The following is a 23,117-nucleotide window of genomic DNA, read 5'->3' on the forward strand; positions in this document are numbered from 1 at the left end:
TCACAATTGAAAGGAGATATACTTTTTTTTTTAATCGAATTGGATGGGAAAATGTGTCTGGAAATTGAGCTTACATTTCAGGAATGTTGTATAATTCATGCAGATATTTCAGAAGTTATGAGCGCATTTACCTCGACGAATCCGCAAAACAGTGACATCTGTCCAACCTTTAGCAAATTAATTTTGACGTTGTAGTTGGCCGTCTGTTTACACAGTGCCCGCAGCTGGTAAGCTGAATGGAGGATGCTCAGGAGCGGATAGGGGAACCTGCGCCGACTCCGACGCCCTGTGCACGGGAACTGGAGCAAAGTTATGCAGTAAGCAACCGTGTGTGTGTGTGTGTGTGTATGTGTGTGTGTGTGTGTGTGTGTGTGTGTGTGTGTGTGTGTGTGTGTGTGTGTGTGTGTGTGTGTAAGTGTATGTATGTGTGTGTGTGTGTGTGTGTCTGTGTCTGTAGCCGGGGTCATGCCAATACGTCCCAGTACCATTGTGTCCCAGTACCATTGCGTCCCAAAAAAATGCCGTCTCATTGCGTCCCATTAAGCAATCCCATTGGGTCCCAATACCATTGGGTCCCAGTGCCATTGAGTCCCGTACCATTGCGTCCCAACAAAATTGCGTGTCGATAGGTCCCAAGAAAATTGCATCTCGATACGTCCCATAAAGGAATCCCATTACGTCCCCGTACCATTACGTCCCAACACAATTGTTACTTGAGCAATGCTTGAACGCTGCAGTGGGCAGTGTGTGTGTGTGTGTGTGTGTGTGGTGAATGGGGAGGTGAGGTGGGCACAGTGAGGTGTGGGCCGCGGAAGGGGGGACCCGCGGAAGGGGGGATGGGGTACGTGATCATCGTGGTCAGACTAGGGGAGAGAAGGGATGGGTGGGTGTGAACAGTGATTAAGGATGGAGAAGAGATAAATAAATAAATAAATAGACATACACACAATCTGTTAAACACATTGATTTATGAGATATTTCGTTGGTCAGACAATTTTTAATTCATTATATTTTATAATCTGATGAAAGATGACAGGTCCCTTTTTTAAGCAAGACCTTTAATTCAAGAGTCAAAATTTATTTTGATTTTAAGTGACACATAGAAGATAACATATTGTAACAAGTATTATGACCCCTTTTTTTCCTTCATGATTTTTCATAAAGAAGAAATGTACTGTCTGATTGTGCAGTTTCCAATAATTATTCTGTGTTTGTCAATTATTGTTCTTCAGTCACACAGAGAGAGAGAGAGAGAGAGAGAGAGAGAGAGAGAGAGAGAGAGAGAGAGAGAGAGAGAGAGAGAGAGAGAGAGAGAGAGAAAGAGAAAGAGAAAGAGAGAGAGAGAGAGAGAGAGAGCGGTAATTGAATTTGCCTTTTGCCGAATAAAAACTATTGTCAAAAACAGTGCATTAAGAACTAAAACCAACCAACCATAAAAAGCACCCTCCATCTCTCTCTCTCTGTTAACTGTCTCTCTCTTCCGCTTTCTCGCGCTTTCTCTGTCTGTCTGTCTGTCAATCCCCCCCCCCTCTCTCTCTCTCTCTCTCCCCCTCTCATTTCATAAAAGAATTTGGGAGAGAAGAAAAGGTTTCAATATCCTCGGTTATACCTTGTGTCAATATTTCTATTTAAAAATATATGCAATAACACTGTTTTACAATTTTTCAAAACCAAAGCCCTTTTTTTCTAAAAAGATCAAAATCCGAAAGAAACAACTGAAAATCATGCAGAGACTTTCTTCCGAAAATTACAAATCTCTGGCAAAGTGAAAGGAACAACAAAATATTCCTTTAGAGAGAGAGAGAAAGAGAGAGAGAGAGAGAGAGAGAGAGAGAGAGAGAGAGAGAGAGAGAGAGAGAGAGAGAGAGAGAGAGAGAGAGAGAGAGAGAGAGAGAGAGAGAGAGAGAGAGAGAGAGAGAGAGAACGAACGAACGAACGAACGAACTTTATTAGTATTACTCAAGGATGGAGATTTTAGGCTGACGCCTAGTCTTACAATCTGTCCCTGCTAAACTAAGACATAAAAATAGAGACAATAAAAGGACAACCATCAATCACAATCATACAGTATTAAAAACTACAACATTACCTATACGAATACATAATGCATAACAGAACATTGAAATGTACAGAGAGAGAGAGAGAGAGAGAGAGAGAGAGAGAGAGAGAGAGAGAGAGAGAGAGAGAGAGAGAGAGAAAGAGACAAGACAAGACAAGACAAAGACAAATTCTTTATTAACGAGGGTAATGGCATTGGCAAACAGGTGTTTTTTTTACATCCAGCCCTCGCCCATGGGAGGGTTTAATCTAATGCCAATACGTTTAAAAAATGTTAGAATATGAATCAAAGAAGTAATAACAAGCAAACAACCGAATAAACAAACGATTAACAGACTAAACAAACAAACAAAAACATACATACAAACGAACATAACATGAGAGAGAGAGAGAGAGAGAGAGAGAGAGAGAGAGAGAGAGAGAGACAGAGACAGAGACAGAGACAGAGAGACAGAGTGAGTGAGCGAGCGAGTGAGCAAGAGAGAGAGAGATAGAGAGTCACACACACACACACACTGAAACACACGCACACACATACACAGACATACACACACAAACCAGGAGTGAGAGCAAGAGAAACAAGTCGCGTAAGGCGAAATTACTACATTTAGTCAAGCTTTGGAACTCACAGAATGAAACTGAACGCACTGCATTTGTTCACAATGACCGTAGTCCGCCGCTCGTGCAAAACGCAGTGCAACTGACGAGCCTGTTTTGCGCAGTAGTGGTTTCGCTGTGCTGCATAGCACGCTTTTCTGTACCTCTCTTCGTTTTAACTTTCTGAGCGTGTTTTTAATCCAAACATAACATATCTTTATGGTTTTGGAATCAGGAACCGACAAGGAATAAGATGAAATTGTTTTTAAATCGATTTCGGAAATTTAATTTTGATCATAAATTTTATATTTTTAATTTTCACAGCTTGTTTTTAATCCGAATATATATGTATATGTTTTTGGAATCAGAAATTGATGAAGAATAAGATGAACGTAAATTTGGATCGTTTTATAAAAACTTTTTTTAATTACAATTTTTAGATTTTTAATGACCAAAGTCATTAATTAATTTTTAAGCCACCAAGCTGAAATGCAATACCGAAGTCCGGCATTTGTCGAAGATTGCTTTACAAATATTTCATTCAATTTGATTGAAAAATGAGGGTGTGACAGTGCCGCCTCAACTTTTACAAAAAGCCGGATATGACGTCATCGAAGACATATATCGAAAAAAATTAATGAGAAAAAAAAACGTCTGGGGATATCATACCCAGGAACTCTCATGAAAAATTTAATAAAGATCGGTCTAGTCGTTTACTCTGAATCGCTCTATACACACACACACACACACACACACACACACACACACGCGCGCGCGCGCTATCTCTCTCTCATTTTACATTTAGTCAAGTTCTGACTAAATGTTTTAACGTAGAGGGGGGAATCGAGACGAGGGTGTGGTGTCTGTGTGTGTGTGTGTGTGTGTGTGTGTGTGTGTGTGTGTGTGTGTGTGTGTAGAGCGATTTAGAGAAAACTACTAGACCGATCTTCATGAAATTTTACATGGGAGTTCCTGGGTATGATATCCCCAGACGTTTTTTTTTTATTGTTTTGATAAATGTCTTTGATGACGTCATATCCGGCTTTTCGTGAAAGTTGAGGCGGCACTGTCGCGCTCTCATTTTTCAACCAATTATTGGTTGAAATTTTGGTCAAGTAATCTTCGACGACGCCCGGACTTTGGTATTGCATTTCAGCTTGGAGGCTTACAAATTAATTGATGAGTTTGCTCATTAAAGTTGTCATTAAAATCGATTTTTCGCAAACAGATTTAAAATTGATTGCATCGTATTCTTCATCACATTCTGAATCTAAAAATATATACATATGTCATGTTTACTCATAAAATGTGATCACAATTAACGAACACAGATTAATTAGTCTTACGATTAAAATGTAAGAAATCGATCCAAAAATGATTTCATCTTATTCTTTATCGTTTCCTGATTCCAAAAACATATAGATATGATAGGTTGTATTCAAAACAAGCTCAGAAAGTTAACACGAATACAGAAAAGTGCGCTTACCTGCTTAGCACAATACGCTACCGCGCTATTCTGGCGTGTGCATATCACAGTGCGTTCAGTTTCATTCCGTGAGTTTGACAGCTTGACTAAATGTAGTAATTTCGCCTTACGCGACTTGTTTTTTCTCTCTCTCTGTCGCTCGGAGATTCCAAAATCAAGACAAAAACATTGAAACATATAAGGCAACCGCTGACTGAAGTATCGAGAGTGTATTCAAACCAAACAACACACATATCAAATGAGGTCAATACAGAACGAAGTGGGAACTGTTTACATTTTTACATTTCTGTTCTCGTGGAAGGAAACAACAAAACTTCCACAAGTACGTGATCGTCAGTTCAGATGGCAAGTCTCGCTGTGGTGCACAGGCTCGCCTGTAGTGTGGTACACTGGGATGAAATGTCTCAATGTGACTGAATATGTTGTCAAGTAACTGCTCGTCAGTTTTGTTATGAGGCTGTTGTCTCCCTCTGTCAGGGAGAAGGGTACCTGATCCTCGAGTCGTCGAGCGGCATAACATTGTAATGCATACATCACTGCTATATTCAAGTGTGGCCAGGAAGAAGTGTTTGCAAACTTGCTGCTGCTCACCTTTAAGGTCGAAGAACGTGTACCTCCTGCGTTCACGGCCTACCACAGAACCCAGTCTACAGACATCAAAGGAACCGTCATTAGGCACCCCGTCCTCACTCCTGTTTGAAGTACTATCCCTCTGCCGCCACCCCCCCCCCCCCCCCCCCCCACCTTATTGACGAGCCGCAGGAGCGGCCAGTCATATGGCCTCGGCTCGGGAGCTGTCTGTGGAGGCTGCGTGCTATAATTAGCTGACCTGCTGCGCGAGCAGTCACTGCAGAGTTTTGAGATAACTTTGTAACACGTTTTATTTTATGCTCCTCAAGAATACAACTTTGGGCAACGTGCCACGTAAAACTACACGCAACAAGGATTCAGTAGGTACCAAACATGCCTTGGTCAGAAGTAGAATGTAAATGAATCTTTATAAAGAAGTAGGCTACTTCAAACGACAGCCACAGCCACGGTTGGGTTCACGGCATCAAACCGATGCAACTCTCCGTCATATCTGACATACACGTAATCAATCACATAGATGACTAATAAACATGTAAACTACATGTATACGTCTATGGTCGGACATAAGAAAGGAGAGCTTCCCCCGGGCCTGTGCATGTGTTGTTCGTTGTGCGTGTGTAAATTTACACAACAAACTGACCACTATTGATCTCAATACAATGGTGTGCACGGGTGCTACATTATTTGTGTAGAAGTTTTTTCTTGTACATTTAATGCGTACATTTTTTTCCACAATACTGTTTGTCCTTTATGACTTTGTTGTAAGAGACATTTCGAAATAACATTATTTTTACATTTATTCCTGGTTTTTTTTTTCTTTTCTTCTTTCCCATCATTCCTTTGCTGTTAAAATAATACATAACAACTACCACAAATTTCAACAAAAACAGATTGCAACAACATTCCTATTTTAAGCTCAGCCACACGCCGACATGGAAGCTCAATGGTACTTTCAAACTCATCTTCTCTTTGTCGTATTTGATTTCTTTCTATTTCATAAGTCGAGTGCATATGATTTCGGCTCGTGTTCATCGTGAGATGGACTTAGTTTCTTGTCTTTTGTTGTTGTGGGTGAGCTACAAAAAACAATATTACACCCACTCCCGCTTTTTTTCAACCCCTCCCCTACTTTCATTGTTTTGGGACAGCTTTAAGGTGAGAGTTGCAGCTTAAAAATAATAATATACAAGTGTTTTATAGTCATATTAAAACTGTTACGTGCCATTACTGACTTCAGAGCTTACTTGCGTATTGCTGTTGGCCATGACAAATTTGCTTTTCTGTTTGTGTGCGTTTCAGTTTAAATAAAAAGAAGTAAAAGTAGCCACTGGGCAAGCTCACTTTTCTGAATGTGTGGCATATTTAAGATGAACAAAGTTGGTAGACAACTTCAGTTCATAAAATTAAAAGTTTACCCCTTGCTACTGCTGCATAGCTGTGTCTTATTTGTTATTAAAGATCAGCTGCAAGCAGAACGAGACTATAAAGATATGTATTTGATGTTTGGTTTAATTCTGTTGTTTTCGAAGAGAAGTTCATCCTGAAAGGATGTAAAATTATGAAGTTGAAACTGCTGCACAATTAGCTGGAACTTTCTCAAGGATTGGAGGTAACTCATGGCATATGAACCAAATTTGAAATTTTCTTCCGGTGTTAAACGATCAAATTATGTTGATTCTAAGTTTTTAAATTGTCTCACAACCTGTTGTTAAATGTATAAGCAACTTCACAACAAAAAACTTGTAGAATATTCAGGAACTTTGAAGGAGGTAACTCTTGGTATCAGGACAAACCGGCGAATGCACGATTAACCGTTCTCACTTGTCAAAATTAGGTGAGCACTTTTGTCTTTTATGAGTCATTCTTTCATAAATTTATAAAGCTCCCATGTGATAGTTACTTGGGCACATGTTGGCTCTTCTAACACCTGGGCGAAGCCGGGTCCTAACTGCTGGACAGACAGACAGACACACACAAGCAGCCAAACACAGACGTACGGTTGGAAGACACACAGACAGTCACAACAACCCGCGTCAGGATTGTTCAGATCTATGTGCACCTTTGACAATTGTCTGAAATTAAATTTAACAGCCAAGTTTCTGGTATCACGATTTCTTTCTTCTCCACAACTCGTGAATAACACGCAGTCTCAGCTTTCCCCCGCTACAGGTAAGACGAGACATCTGGGTGCCGGTGGCGTTGTCACAGACATTTGATCCGACAGCTACTGGCACGCAACGAAAGGTAGTAAAAGTGTCATTTGTTGCTGTAGACAGCCTGGCACCTAACAATCCGCTGAAAACGTAACATTGGCTTTGATGGGTCATGGGATATGTACGTTACACCACCGATTTATCCATGAAATCGCGTTGTATCTCGTCTCGACAGGGTGAATCTTATCTGGGTAACACCTAGGCAAGGCCGGGTCCTGAATGCTAGTTTTGTTATAAAAAAAAAATCATTGAAAATACATGTACGAGTACCGACTTGCAAAACAAACTGGACATCCTAATGGGTTAAGCTTAGCTTCTGGTTATGTATGCCGAAACTAGATGAATACCCGTTTAGCCGGGTACGGCTTCGCTGGGAAGAAGTTGAGCCGAAAATCCCGGCTGCGCCGGGGACCCCGGCTTTGCCGGGTGTACGCCGGCTTTGCTGGCGCACCGCACGAAGGAAGGGAGATAAACGCGCAAAACACTGGAGAAGAGTAATACCCGGCTTCGCCGGGACAGTGACCTTCTAAAAATAGTATAACGGGAATATGGATTGAGCGTTGTCGACAGTGACCTTCTAAAAATAGAAACGGGAATATGGATTGACGCCACACGAAGGAAGGGAGATATACGCTGAAAACACTGGAGAAGATAAGGAAGAGTTACTGGGAATGGATCCAGAGAAAAACCAAAATCGGTTCAGCGCTGCGCGCTGAGAGCACGTGTTGAAATATCTCATCGACCAGGTTGTGTCCGGGGTGTACCTGAATATGGCCACCAAATTTGAAAGAGATCCATCGAGAACTTTGGCCGTGCATCGCGGACACACACACACACACACACACACACACACACACACACACACACACACACACACACAAGTCGTATATATATATATATATAGATAGATATGAAGTGGGTACACTAATATTTTGCTAGTAAGCAACTTGCATCATTGTGCTTCATTTATTAATGACTAGAGGAATACCCGGCTTCGCCGGGGTGAATCGCGAGACAGAGACAGACAGCGTGGCGGTTCACCACAATCACCTTTGAAGGCGAAGTCCTGTCAAACGGGATTGAGAATTTTAGAGCTTATTTCTAAGCCCTATATTATCTGTTATGGCTTCTCAAATGCCAGAACATACAGACAGTTAAAATTAATATTAAAAGTCCTACGGTTTTGAGCCATTAAGGACTTGAGTGTTTGTCCGCTTTCAAAAAGAGGAAAGAAAGAAACAAAAAATAAGGAGAGGAGGGCAGGGGGTGGGGTTGAGTTGATAATGCTCTGTGGAATTTGTTAAAATGAAAAGTAGTTAAGATGTTTCTTGGTAAGAATTATAAGTCTGTATTCTATATCTTGAATAACGGGTTTGTAAAATGATTTTTTTTTTTAATTCAAATCGAGTTAAAAAGTGGAACCTTTCAGGATCACCAATAAAACCAAATAGATGAGCAAGTAAGAGGAACACGAACAATAAATCTCAAAACTTTTTACAAATAAAAGGATTAAGATGTAAGCCACGAAGGCCGTGGTAATAAAAACAATATGTACAGTTTGGCGACTAGTGGGCCTTGGGTGAGGATATGTTGTCTAGAGGGTAGTCGCTAGAATCAGGAGGGATGGCGGGAGCCACTCGACCTCAAACTGAAACACGCTGATGTGATAATCTGGGCTTAGTTATACCCACAGCCCCATGTCCGAGTCCCTGACCAGTCGGCACAGCAGCAAGCTGTGTGACCAGCCTAGAGAACTGCTACTGCGCAAATAATCCTGGGGACTCAGACCATGGAGCTGCATATGGTCATATAAGGTTTTAAAGGTAATTCTATTTGTAGCGCATGGAGCGAAAATGTGTTGAAATGAATAGGGTTCTCCACAATGGCAGGACTTGTTAAAGATATGGAAGCGGCAGCCGCCGGCACGGAGGCGTCTGAAGATAGTGAGGAGGTTTGTTGGGAGATCGGGGTGTAGATCGTTCATATCAATGGGTTGATAGGACAGAGATGTTACGTACTGACTTCGAATGAGTTTACGGATTTTACTGTAGAACTCGGTTACTGAGTAGCCGATGTTAGTGTTAGCTGGGCTAGATTCTGCCGCTTCTTTGGCAGCGACATCCGCCAGTTCATTTCCCCGGACCCCTACGTGAGAGGGGACCCAGAGAAATGATACGGATGTGCCGGATGAGATTAACTGGTGACATATAAAGAGGATTTCTCTTTGTAGCTCTGCCCGATTTGATGTGTTTCGATGCAGAGCTTGTAATGAAGAGCGCGAGTCAGAGCAGAAAACTACCGCACGCGGTGTGACTGGGAGGTTATTTATAAAAGTGCATGCCATGAGCAAGGCAAATAGCTCGGCTGAGAATATGGAGATGTCTTTATTAAGAGTATATTTCCTTGAGATTTTGAAATCTGGGATCACAAAGGCGCAGCCAACGCTGCCGTCTGCAAATTTGGATCCGTCAGTAAAGACTTTTAAATGCTCCGAGAATTTGTAGTTTAGGGTTTCTTTTGTAACAGTAGCTAGGTAGACGGGGTTATCCTTTTTGGTAGTATTATCTTCACTGTCGTATATGATAGTAGGGGTTTCCTCAAGCCAAGGCGGGTAGGAGGGCGGGGGGACCCTGGCCAGCTCACTGACCTTCACCCCGCTATCGGCTAGAATGCGGTTTACTGTGTCGGATAAGGGTAGCGTTTTGGCCAAGAGTTGAGTGCTATGTTTGGTGTTGGCCTCATAATTTTGGTGCTGAGGAAAAAAGTCAGTCAGGACCTCGCAGGCAGAGTTCTCTACCGCGTGGGCTCTGACAGCATACTGAGCTGAACGGAGTTTTATCTCATCCACAAGGGGCAGCCACCCACACTCGCTGTAGACTCGACTCTTACTCGCTTGTTGGAAGAGTCCCAGAGCTATTTTGAGCGCCCTGCACTCTATAATAGCCAGTTTTTTCATGAGCGCCGGGCGCGTCGCGAAATAAGCTTCGCACCCGTAAAGGAGGCGGGAGCGAATTAATGCCCGCACTACCTCTGTGACACACTTACGTCCTCTGGCCCAGGATTGGGACGCCAGGTAGCGTATGATATAAAGATCCTTGTTGGCCTTATTGATCAAATGTTCGATATGACTGGTCCAGTTAAGTCGGGTATCGATGATAACGCCGAGGAACTTAACTTCTGAGCTCGGTTTGATAATATCACAACCTATCTTTATACTGCAGTTCCTGTACAGTTGTCTACGGGAGACAACAAGAAAGACTGTTTTATTTGAGGCTAGTTGGAAGCCGTTGGTGTACATATATTGACAGAGGTTGTCAATTTTAGTTTGGTAAGAAGATAAGTCAACAGTGTTGGTAACTCTGTTATGGCGTGGTCTATTAGTGTCTATTAAGGCGAGGTCGTCCGCATACAGACAGACAAAAATCGCCAGACCCCATCACAAACAGAACTCTACAATCCACAGGTGTTGCTTCCACACACACACACACACACACACACACACACACATACACAGAAGCCGTATATATCTATCTATATATATATATATAAATATATAGAGATAGATGACAGTGGATTGTTTGATTAATAGATTCGACCTTTGCACTTTTACAGTGAGGACAACTTACGGGTACGTGCAAGGAAAGCCCACAACTTCTAAGGCGAACAACTCTGCAGAGTCTGCTGTGAAGGGCGACGGTAGTCTCCCTGTCACACTCGACCCCCTTTGAATGAACTTAGGTCCGTCCCAGGTGGAATGGGAACAGCACGAAAATGATTCAGTGGCCTGAACATTTCACGTTGAGTCCCATCGCTGTCGACGACGCCAAATGTAACCGAGTGCCAAAACACCACAATCACCTTTGAAGGCGAAGTCCACTCAAACGGGATTGTGAATAACTGTTATGGCTTCTCGAAGGAAGGCCTGAACATACAGACATACCAAAGCCGCTAGACCACATCACAAACAGAACTCTACAATCCACAGGTGTTGCCCACACACACACACAAACACACACAGAGAAGCCGGCTATATATATATATATGTATATCTATAAATATATAGAGATAGATGACAGTGTATTTTTCGCGTGGCTATAAATTGATTCGACCTTTTCACTTTTACAGTAAGGACAACTTACGGGTGCAATCGTGACATTCTAAAAATAGTAACGTAGTAACGGGAATATGGATTGACGCCACACGAAGGAAGGGAGATAAACGCTGAAAACACTGGAGAAGATAAGGAAGAGTTACTGGGAATGGATCCAGAGAAAAACCAAAATAGGTTCAGCGCTGCGCGCTGAGAGCACGTGTTGAAATATCTCATCGATGAGGTTGTGTCCGGGGTGTAGCTGAATACGGTCTCCAAATTTGAAAAAGATCCACCGAGAACTTTGGCTGTGCATCGCGGACACACACACACACACACACACACACACACACACAGACAGACAGACAGACAGACAGACACAAGTCGTATACAAGTATATATATAGAAGCTATTGCAGTCCGCTGCTTACACTGCTTTTTCCCACACCCAAAACATTTTATATTTTAGGTCATTATTTCCGGGAAGTGTGGATGTGTGGCTTTGTTAAAAAACAGATATGAAAGTACAGTAAATGTATAACTCTGTGTATAAGTTGTGGTCAGTAACTTGATTTTGATTAGAACCGTTGATACGTTGGCTAGTAAAATATTTCCTTTGGCTAATAACATTTCATTTGATATGTGGGACTTTCAGGGCTGCATGTGGTGTTTTTAAATGTCCTTTGAGCCCTTTACTTAGAAGATCCAGCTCTCGTTGTTGGAGTCGGTTCTGCCTCATCTGAAATGTCAGAGTCTAGGCATCTTAGGTCCATTAAGTTGTATGACAGAAGACCTGGATCAGAGTTTTGATGAAGACTCCAGTAAGAATTCGAATTCTGGTTTGGTGACTGTGTCGGATGTGTTTCCGGTATGTCTCAGTACACCTTCTTGAGTGTTTTTTGTAAACTTTGCTCCTGTAGAACAAAAAGAAGAACATGTTTTATTCACTTAAATATGCGCATGTTTGGGAACATAGGAAGAAACAGACTTTGAGCTGGATGGATGAGGGGTCGGTATTGTTGAATTTAGTTATAATCGCTTGTTGGTTGTACGTTTGCGTCACAAGAAAAAAAACGTTATGTGGCTTTAAACACAGACTGAAAGATTAGGCATACCATCAATGTCCGGAACATATTTGAGTAGCTTTCATGTATAGTTTAATCTGTTAGTGTTCTGATGTAAGTCCAGCAGTGGATAGGTTAAGCCTATTTTAACATACTGGAAACTGGTAATCTTCCAGTAGGTATTAATTTAGTTTTACTAAAGCCTGCTGGGACACAAGTAATGGGTTAGTGCATTTGTAAACAGGAATCGCTTGACAAGTGGCCCCCTTCATCCCCCCCTTCCTCGTCCTGATATGGCTCTGCGTAGTCGGCTGGACGTTAAGCAACAAATAAACAAACAAACAAACAAATTTGAGTAGCTTACCTGCCATGCAAGACTACATTATTTTGCTTAGCACAAGTTTGTCTTCAACAGTAAATACCCCCTAATAAGCAGCCACCTTCCAAACGCAGACAAGGACAGCACATGAAAATAAAACTTTTTCTTATCGCAGTGTACGACCCAGCTGAAAGCCACCCTCCCCTCCCCCTCACTCTGACAGGCCTCACTGTCCGATCCGCCGGCTCTTCCATGTTAACAGTCACTGACCTCCGGTCAATGATGCAATCGCCGAGATCGCGGCGTTTGGTCAGTGTCTGAGAAAGCTGGTTTCCGGAAACTGTGGCCGGGCCATGAACTGTTTTTAAGTCTTGATCAAATATTAACTGGTACACTCACAACCATTGCGTTTTTCAGACCTCTCTCTCACCCTTTCTCTCTGACAGCATCATCATTTGTCAAGATCACGGAGAATGCGTGAACTATTGTAAAGTTATGAATAACAAACGATACAGTCCTGACTCGACTTACCTTTCTTTCAAGAAGTCAAGCTGCTGTCGGAAAGGTCGCCATGATTATCTGCAGATGCATGCAAAGTAAATCGAACATTCTGATTGGTTCAATTATGGTATCGTCACTCTGATTGGCTCACACAGTTACTGTGTTCTGCCGTCGCGAGTTCGAGACGTTCGTTGCACACGGGAAACGGCATACGCGTTGTGATGTCAAATCTTCGTTGAGTTGCTGTGTTCTGCCGTTGTTTTTTGAGAACTTAAATCTTTTTAAATGGACTTACTTTATGTTATCTTTGGAACTAACCGACATTGACACTTTAAATTTACTGACAAAATGCGCCCTGATGCGCACGTAATGATGACATAAAAATCTTATATTTGACAAAAATTGACTTACTGTGTTTTGCCAGAGGTGGGCAGACTTGTAAACAGGCGCGATGATGTTCTGTTTAATTTAAAGTATTGGTTCTATCAACATTATGCAGGTTTGCTTACTTGCTGATTTGGTTTTCTTTTTGGTTGCTTGTTTGCATTTTGTCTTGCCTATTTATGTCGTTGTTTGTTTGCTCGTTTGTTTATTCTATTTGTTTATCCGTGATAGAAGTTTGTACAGGACCGGTTTAAAAAAAAAAAGGCGTAGCTTTAAACCTCTTTCCTGGTAAAATGAATTTGTTATCGTCATTATCACATGAAGGAAACATGCTTTTCGTGCTTGTTAAACCAAAACACTCTGGTGAATTTCAACAAAGCAGGACAATTAAATTTACATAGCTACTGAATGTAGATTGAGCTTGCAGAATGTTATTTGAACATCGCAACAACATCAGCAATGTCACACGTGACGTCATTGTTACAACGTAGGCAAGGTGTGGAGAATGAGCACTGTGTAATGGTCGGACAATCGGTACTTACTCGAAAAAATGGTGTCATGTGAAAGACATATAAATGAACTCTCTAAATTGTTTTGTCGTGGAACTCAGCGGTAGCAGGGTCAATTCACAATTCGAAGGCAAAACATCCCTACCACACTGAGCACCAAACAAAAGAGAATGTTTCTTCAGTTCTACAGATATCATGTTAAACAGCAGTGTTTGGGCCAAAAACATGTGGGTGTTTGAAGATTTGCCTTTTTCCTGCTTACAAATTGGTTTAAATGATATGAGTATGATTTCGGTATGACGTCACAAAACAATGAGGGGTTTTGACAGCATGGTTCTCTTTAAAGCGTCAAAGAGGCGAATGAAACTAAACAACCTTTTCACGTGTTTTACACCACTGAGTTTCGTTGGAGTCTTACCTAACAGGGCATACCTATTTCGTTTAAAACTGCCGCGCAGTCAGGTTGATCTAACGTGTAAAAGAGAGAGCCCACAAGGTTGAAAATGATAAGAAATCCTGGGTTTTTGTGAATTTTTGTCCTGGGTAGCTACAGTTAATATGCAATAAATCTAAAACAACACAAAGCAATATCTCTTCAAATTACAGAGGACGCTGACATGACAAATACTCTCTTCTGTGTGCGAGCCTTATGTAGAAAGAAACAGAACCTGAAAATAGACGTTGTAATGGTTTTCCGTGAAAACTCTTTGAACGTTGGTAACGCCACGGAGACACATGTATCATCATCGAAATTGTGCATGCTTAGCAAGTGGTTGTATCCTGATAAGTGTGTACAGTTTCAGAAACATTCTTCCCCCTCCCCCCCCCCCCACCCCCACCCCCCCCCCCCCCCACACACACATTTTGTTTGGTCTACAGACCTCAAAACTGCCGCTTCTCAACTCTAACTTTTTCTTGCCTGTGTTATTGTTGGCTTCCCCTCGAGTAGCTTCCCTTGCTTCTCTGTCTTTGTCATAATTTTGTTGGTTTGTGCAGTGCAGTTGTTACACCCCCGGAAAAGGGGTGTGTATAGGATTCGGTCCATGTGTTTGTTTGTTTGTGTTCGCATATAGATCTCAAGAATGAACGGACCGATCGTCACCAAACTTGGTGAACAGGTTCTATACATTCCTGAGACGGTCCTTACCAAAATTGGGACCAGTCAAACACACGGTTAGGGAGTTATTGGTGGATTAAGATTCTACAAGGACTTATAGAGGGACATCGATGTGTTTGTTTGTTTGTTTGTGTTCGCATATAGATCTCAAGAATGAACGGACCGATCGTCACCAAACTTGGTGAACAGGTTCTATACATTCCTGAGACGGTCCTTACCAAAATTGGGACCAGTCAAACACACGGTTAGGGAGTTATTGGTGGATTAAGATTCTACAAGGACTTATAGAGGGACATCGATGTGTTTGTTTGTTTGTTTGTGTTCGCATATAGATCTCAAGAATGAACGGACCGATCGTCACCAAACTTGGTGAACAGGTTCTATACATTCCTGAGACGGTCCTTACATAAATTGGGACCAGTCAAACACACGGTTAGGGAGTTATTGGTGGATTAAAATTATACAAGGACTTATAGAGGGACATCTTAATGGTCAAAGGGAAATAACCATTCTCACTCAGTCACTGCCACCAACTGAGAAGGTTATTTCCCTTTGACGGGGGTGTTTTTCCTACCTCGGAGGAATTTCTTGTTTTGTCAGTTATTCTCCTCTTTATCTGTTCTATCGTCTTTCTTCTTCTTTTTTGTGTGTACTTTTGTGTTTTTGTGCCTGAAGAAGACCCTTAGGTCGAAACGTCGCTGTTATTCGTTCCGTGTTCGTCATTTTAACGTGAGTAGGCCTACATTGCTTTTTGGTCTCTTTATTGTTCCCTCTCACGTGCAGTCGCCATTGTTTAATTACTGAAGACATGACGTCATATTCCAACGTCATCGCTGTCGTTGCGATGTTCAAATAACATCATGCAAGCTCAATCTACGTTCAGTAACTACATAAACTAAAGTGTAGTGCTTTTTCCCGTTTACATGAAATTCACCATAGTGTTTTGTTTTACACATGAAAAGCCTGTTTCCTTCAGTGAAACGTAAACCCGACAAAAACAGCCGATTTTTGTCTGTGAATAATCAAGAAATATGGCACTCATGACAATCGGGGATACATTTTATCACCCAACTTGATTTTGAGGAGCAATTCAGAGGATAAAATGCTTTTCAGATCAAAACCAGCACTAGCTGAAAATGTATGGTTGTGCAATCAATGGCGTAATTTGTCTAAGAAAAGCTGTATTTGGTAAATTACTTCAAGTCAAACTTATGACATTCAAAACGACGCGGGACAGAAGACACCTCCCGGTTTTAACAAATTAGCAAAGAAATGTATCAACACTGTCACAGATGACTATCACGCCATAACAACTGTTTCGGTCAGAAACAAAAGTAGCCTCTTCACATTTCAGCAGATCATAAAGACATTATCAGAAGATTAGGCCAAACAGTAACAAACAAACTTAGAGTGTTACACCACTGCTGGAGTAACATTTCTCCCCTCCCCTCCCTTATCTACCAACATCTTCAGCAAAAATGACATTACCTCTGACAGGCCATTTTGCAATTGTTCGTGTGTGTTAGTCAACTTAGTCTTTATGGAAGTCATTCAAAAAAGAACATGTTCATTTAGCCCTTTTTAGGGAGGACGCCCTAAAAGTTTGGATAGAGAATAATACTCATAGTATATACAGAAATAGAGAACCCACTGTTAGTAACAGTCTGGAATAATAAAAAAAGATTATGTACCGAAATAATGTGTTATTTTGTAAGAAATGGATTAAATGTGGGATCGCAGTAGTTGCTGATGTGTTAATAAGTGGCTGTTATCTTAGAGTAGATTAAGGTAAAAGTGGGTATATATCTTTACTGATGATAGAACACAATGTTGTCCAGACTGCTGGTACCTTGTTTATAATAAAGATATCCGGCGTATGTTCATGCAATCCAAAGAAAACAATGTTCTGCTTTTTGATAATAAAGAGTTATCTACAGCACGTTCATAAAGATGACATTGGATAAGTAAAACCAAACACAACCCAAGTTGTCTGAATTTCTGGATGCATACGTTTAAAGACACAGTGCAGCTCACAGCCTTCGTTTTGCGTTTTTGTTGCAGCTGAGTATATTTACAGTTCAAAAATCCTCCTATGGTAGTAAAACAAACCCAAAACTACCCAACGACGACATCTGTGAAGCTCGACCGTTTCTTGTTCACGCGAGTGCATACATTAACCTAGTTATTACGTGGTGTTTGGTCGGAGTTCGATTCAACTGAGTGATTCCGGCCTCCATTTTGTTTTACACAAACTCATGATGACGTCTGACATAGTTTGCTTAGTGACGTGTCTTTTTGTGCATGATCTAAATTTAGATCCAAAAATAGGTCAAGACCAGCCGGGTCCGAGTACGAAATTAATTCGTAAAAAAATCGCAGTTCTTGACTCTTTGGGTGCAAGTCAATGAAACTTGGTAGTTCTTCTAACGGATAGCTGCCTGAGGTATGACTAAAAGCCCCAGGGGCTCCGTGCACCTGGATTTGACAAGTTCAGTACCTTTAATATAGAACTAACAAAATGGCATTGGCACATTGTAAGGAATGTGTTTAAAGAATTAAGACCGAGAGAATTGCACTGGAAGATACTGCATCTATATATATATACGACTTGTGTCTGTGTGTGTGTGTGTGTGTGTGTGATTGATCGCCATGCACGGCCAAAGTTCTCGATGGATCTGCTTCAAATTTGGTGGGCTTATTGACAGAGACCCCGGACACAACCTGATCGATGAGATATTTCAACACGTGCTCTCAGCGCGCAGCGCTGAACCGATTTTCGTTTTTCACTGCACGTTACTATTTTTAGATCTCCCTTCCTTCGTGCGCTGGCGTCAATCGATATTCCCGTTTGTACGTTTATATTTAGAAGGTCACTGCACGTTACTAATTTTAGATCTCCCTTCCTTCGTGCGCCGGCGATGCCGGCGTACACCCGGCAAAGCCGGGTCCCCGGCGACGGCCGGGTATTCGGCTCTACTTCTTCCCGGCGAAGCGGGTAATCATCTAGTAACATATATCCGACTAATATTATGTTGTGTAAAATGGGCATTAGTGTTATTCATAGATGTTCATTCTGTCCAGATAAGATTGACTGTGTGGAACATTTCTTTTATGAATGTTCTACCATACATTCAATTTGGGAAAGCATTATACTGGAGCAGTATAATGTAAATATAAAAATCGATGTTTAAACAGCATTTGGATTGTTAAACGATTTAGTAAATTATATTAACTTACTTATCAGTGTAGCAAAAGTGTGTGGTGGGTAAAATCAGATACGGTAAACCAATAGAAATTGTGTGCATGTTCAATTCAGAGGATTTGCGACACGTATAAAGCGATAATAATTGTAACTGTAAAAAAAAATAATAATAAAAAATAAAAAAGTGCATTGTTGGTATTTGTGCATGAAAGAGGAGATTGTGTTTAGAAATTTAAAAAAAAAAAAGTAAATTGATTGTATGACTTATTCTTGATTGTGTCTGTTATCTAGTTTTTCTTCTTAACACGTTATAAGGTTATTCATCTGGTTGTTCATTTAATCCGATTGATACAAGAACAAGACCATGAAGAAGGATGCTCCCCCCTTTTTAAAAAAAAAGAAGGAAAAAAGCAGCTTCTGCGCAACTGAGGTCAACAACACACAAAAACAAGAAATGTCAAGCTTCTCCACTCTCGGTAGTATCATGGTCTTCAACATATATCCGAGTCTGTGTTGCTTATTTTATTTTTAGAAGGCTTTGCTTTTCAGACCATTATCAGTGATATCACTGTTCACCATTTACCCTCTTCACCCCCCCCCCCCCCCCCCATCACCCCCCACCCCCTTCTTCAACAGAAATAACACAACCTATGGTAGGCTACTTTGTACGTGTGTGTTAGTGTGTCCGAGAGAGATAGACAAGAAATATCAAGCTTCTCCACTACCTTGGTAGTTTTATGAAATTTATAAAAACAAATAGTAACAAGAAGTCACCTACGCGGGGTCATATTTAGCACTAGAAACTTAATTATGATGAAAAAAGTTACTGTAAAGTCATTTGAAGTCACATAATAAATACCACAAATAGTTCAGAGCAGACCACAAACTGCTGAGCAAAAATCTGTGTAAAATCAGTGTGAAAATCAAGTCCGTTTGTCCACAGGGATGCCAGGCAGCAGTCAAATGGGGTCACGCAATCTGCTGAAATCCAGTCAAATGGGGTCGCACGGACCGTTAAAAGGGGACGTCCCCATTTAACACAAGCGTCCCCATTTGACTGCTGTCCAGTGACAATCGTCCCCATTTGTCGGTAAAACCACACACACACACACACACACACACACACACACAAACACACACACACACATACACCACGACCCTCGTCTCGATCCCCCCCCCCCCCCATGTTAAAACATTTAGTCAAAATTTGACTAAATGTAAAAATGAGAAAGAGAGAGTCATCAGTAAGTAGTGGTATTGACACGTAGCGATAATGACACGTAGCGCTAAAAGATGTAGTGCTGTCGACACGTAGTGATAATAAACGAATGATAGCGACTTATCGACAAATTATTTGTAGCACTAATCAACGTAGCGATAGCGGCACGTAGCACAAATGACACGTAGGACAAATGACACGTAGCGCTAGCGATACGCACCCGGAACCTATGGATACATTTTTTGGGGTCAATGTCCGTCCACATGTTTGTCCGACATCACCGGTACACATCTTTTTATTTTATTTTTATTTGTGAAATACTGCTATGTACCGGCACGTTTTGTAACAATTTTTATTACAAATCGTGTTGAACGCGTTTTGTAATAAAAATTGTGTAATCCGAACACGAATTTGTAATAAATTTATAACAAAACGCACTTTTATTACTAAACGTGTCGCTACACTGCTACAGTAACATCTCAGAAATTAAATTCACTAGTATTGGGACCTAATGGTACGGGGACGCAATGGCACGTAATTGTATTGGGACATAATGGCACTGGGACGCAATGGTACTGGGACCCAATGGTATTGGGACGCAATGGTACTGGGACGCAATGGTACTGGGACGTAATGGTACTGGGACGTAATGGTACTGGGACGTATTGACATGTAGCCCATTAACACACCTTCTTGTAACACTCATGACTTGAGAACCTGACTAGGCTCCTGTAGTTTTGTCATGTTTCTCAAAAGAACATCTTTTAACTCTTGCGAAATATTAAAGGTGCCTTCCTTCCTGAGTGAGCCTTCTGGTAGATCAAGACAGATACGTCAGAAGGCTTTTTACCTCAGATGAGAGCATCCCTCTACTTTGACACCTATCATAAACTTGGCCAAAACAATATTGCAACAGATTTTGCACCCAATTTAAAGCATTAATTCCCGTGTAATTTCATTAAAACTTGATATGCCAGTTAAGGCCATTCACTTGACTATCAGGATCACTTTTTTTTATTAAAGATATCTTTTACAGGGATCACGTGGCCGCCGCTCAAATAAGGGTACCCTCAAAACCGACCTGACAAAAACGGAAGGGCCCAATTATAAAATCGAAAAAAAACCACAATAGGCATAACTTTGCAACTTTTACATACGAGAAGAAAGTCAAATCAATTATTTACCCTGAACAGGTTGATTTGTTTAGCTAGCTTGCGTATTTCGTGTGCTATGCTATTCCTACTGATGCAGGTGTCGATCGCAAGAGCGGTCAAAAACGGGACCTTTTGCGTCATTTTTTTAGGGGTATCATGATAAAAAGCGCTGTACTTTAGCAATGACTCTGTGGATTGCTTTCAAACTTTCAGAATAATTCATTAACATACTGTAAATACTTCGAGGGAAATTTTTAGATCGTTACAGTTATGTGTTAAGATGCAATGCAATGTTTTGGAAAAAGTTGTTAAACTCGTCATATGATTGTTCACTTGTGTCCAACAAATTCATGACTTCGCATGTCTTTCGACAAATGATTGATAAACACACTGCGAGAGTTTTTTGCGCGTATATGCACTGACACAAATTTGCTAGGCTTGTAAACACGCTTGATATTTAAGGGATGATTCTGGTGCCACAGCGATGCCCAGCCAAGCGTGACCGCAGCATGTTTTGAGAGGCACGCAGCGATAACAGCAGTCAGAGCAAAACAGCGTTAACGTTCCATATTTTTCTCATGTGTTTGCATGACTAGCAAATTTACGCTAGTGGTTACAGGCAAATGAAACTTCCGCAGTATTTGTATGAATCATTTTTTTTTTAGACATGCAAAGTTTTGCATTTTTTTGACATAAGTGAACAATGCTATGACGAGTTTAACAACTTTTTCCGAAACATTGCGTCACATCTGATAAATGTCTGTATCGATCCAAAATTTCGTTCGAAGTATCCATCGTATGTTGGTAAATTATTTTGCAAGTTTTGAAGCAATCCACAGAGTCATTGCTAACGTACGGAACTTTTTGTCATGATACCCCTAAAAAATTAACCCTGCCCTAACCTCCAACCCTTTTCTCCCTCCACCCTCGCCAGTAAGGTAATTAAGTGCAGTGGGAATTCTCCTGTAAGAGAGAAATCATTATGTAGTTTTCGTATCTGCAGGTTGAAATGCCTGTAGCTTTAGTTTGAAGTTTGAGTTGCTGGAATGTATGATATTGTGTTGTGTGGACTAGGGAATTTAATTCAAGTTCTCCTCAAATGATAAAACGTTGCCTTGTGTATTTTGCTTTGCGTACAGGCATGTGAGAATAAACTTAAATTTTCTTTATGACAGGGGTATCAGGTGCAGACAAAGAATTGGGAGAAGTGTGTGCAACAGGGGACATGTGTGTTCATCCTTCTCTTGAACTCACTTGTGACGCATTCGCCAAGAAATGCCGTAAGTTGATTTCCCTTTCTTTGCATTTCATTTCCATTGCACATTGTAGGCAAAACGTTCGGGCCAAGCTGAAACGATAGATAGTCTGATAGTCAAAAAGAAATCGGAAGAACCAATGACCACTACGTGTTTGTGTGCTCGCATTGACTGACAGACAAACAGACAAACGCGGTCATGGAAGACGGACAGACATCTTATATTGAAGAAAATGTTTTGCGTAGGGAACGATACATATATATGTACTAGAGGAATACCCGGCTTCGCCGGGGTGAATCGCGAGACAGAGACAGACAGCGTGGCGGTTCATCACAATCACCTTTGCAGGCGAAGTCCTGTCAAACGGGATTGAGAATTTTAGAGCTTATTTCTTAGCCCTATATTATCTGTTGTGGCTTCTCAAATGCCAGAACATACAGACAGACAAAAGCCGCTAGACCCCATCACAAACAGAACTCTACAATCCACAGGTTTTTGCCCACACACACACACACAAACACACACACAGAGAAGCCGTATATATATATATATATATATGTATATCTATATCTATAAATATATAGAGATAGGTGAGTGTATTTTTCGCGTGGCTATAAATTGATTCGACCTTTTCACTTTGACAGTAAGAACAACTTACGGGTGCAAGGGAAGCGTTCTGGACAGCGCAGTGACATTCTAAAAATAGTAACTCAGAAACGGGAATTTGGGGTGAAGGGCGCGAGACAGAGACAGACAGCGTTGCGGTTCACCACAATCACCTTTGAAGGCGAAGTCCTGTCAAACGGGATTGAGAATTTTAGAGCTTATGTCTTAGCCCTATATTATCTGCTGTGGCTTCTCACATGCCAGAACATACAGACAGACAAAAGCCGCTAGACCACATCACAAACAGAACTCTACAATACACAGGTTTTTGCCCACACACACACACAAACACACACACACACAGAGAAGCCGTATATATATATGCATATCTGTATCTATAAATATATAGAGATAGGTGAGAGTGTATTTTTCGCGTGGCTATAAATTGATTCGACCTTTTCACTTTGACAGTAAGAACAACTTACGGGTGCAAGGGAAGCGTTGTGGACAGCGCAGTGGACAGCGCAGTGACATTCTAAAAATAGTAGTAACTTACAACTGAACGGGAAAGCCACACGAAGGAAGGGAGATAAACGCCAAACACTGGAGAAGATAAGGAAGAGTTACTTATAATGGTGAAATGAACACAAAAACCAAAATCAGTTCAGCGCTGCGCGCTGAGAGCACGTGTTGAAATATCTCATCGATGATATTGTGTCCGGGGTGTAGCTGAATACGGTGTCCAAATTTGA

At 41.2% G+C, this 23,117-nt stretch overlaps 1 protein-coding gene across 1 annotated transcript in view; it reads left to right on the forward strand.

The window, feature by feature from the left end:
• LOC138957334 (cell death abnormality protein 1-like) overlaps nt 1-23,117 on the forward strand; it is a gene marked incomplete at its 5' end in the record, with an annotated part of 60,449 nt that overhangs the window by 16,815 nt on the left and 20,517 nt on the right. Inside the window, 2 exons of the mRNA XM_070328459.1 lie at nt 216-317; nt 21,679-21,783. Of these exons, the coding sequence (XP_070184560.1) occupies nt 216-317; nt 21,679-21,783 (207 nt within the window). The remainder of the gene's footprint in view (nt 1-215; nt 318-21,678; nt 21,784-23,117) is intronic.

This window comes from Littorina saxatilis, unplaced genomic scaffold (genome assembly GCF_037325665.1).
Source record: "Littorina saxatilis isolate snail1 unplaced genomic scaffold, US_GU_Lsax_2.0 scaffold_842, whole genome shotgun sequence".
NCBI lineage: Eukaryota > Metazoa > Mollusca > Gastropoda > Littorinimorpha > Littorinidae > Littorina > Littorina saxatilis.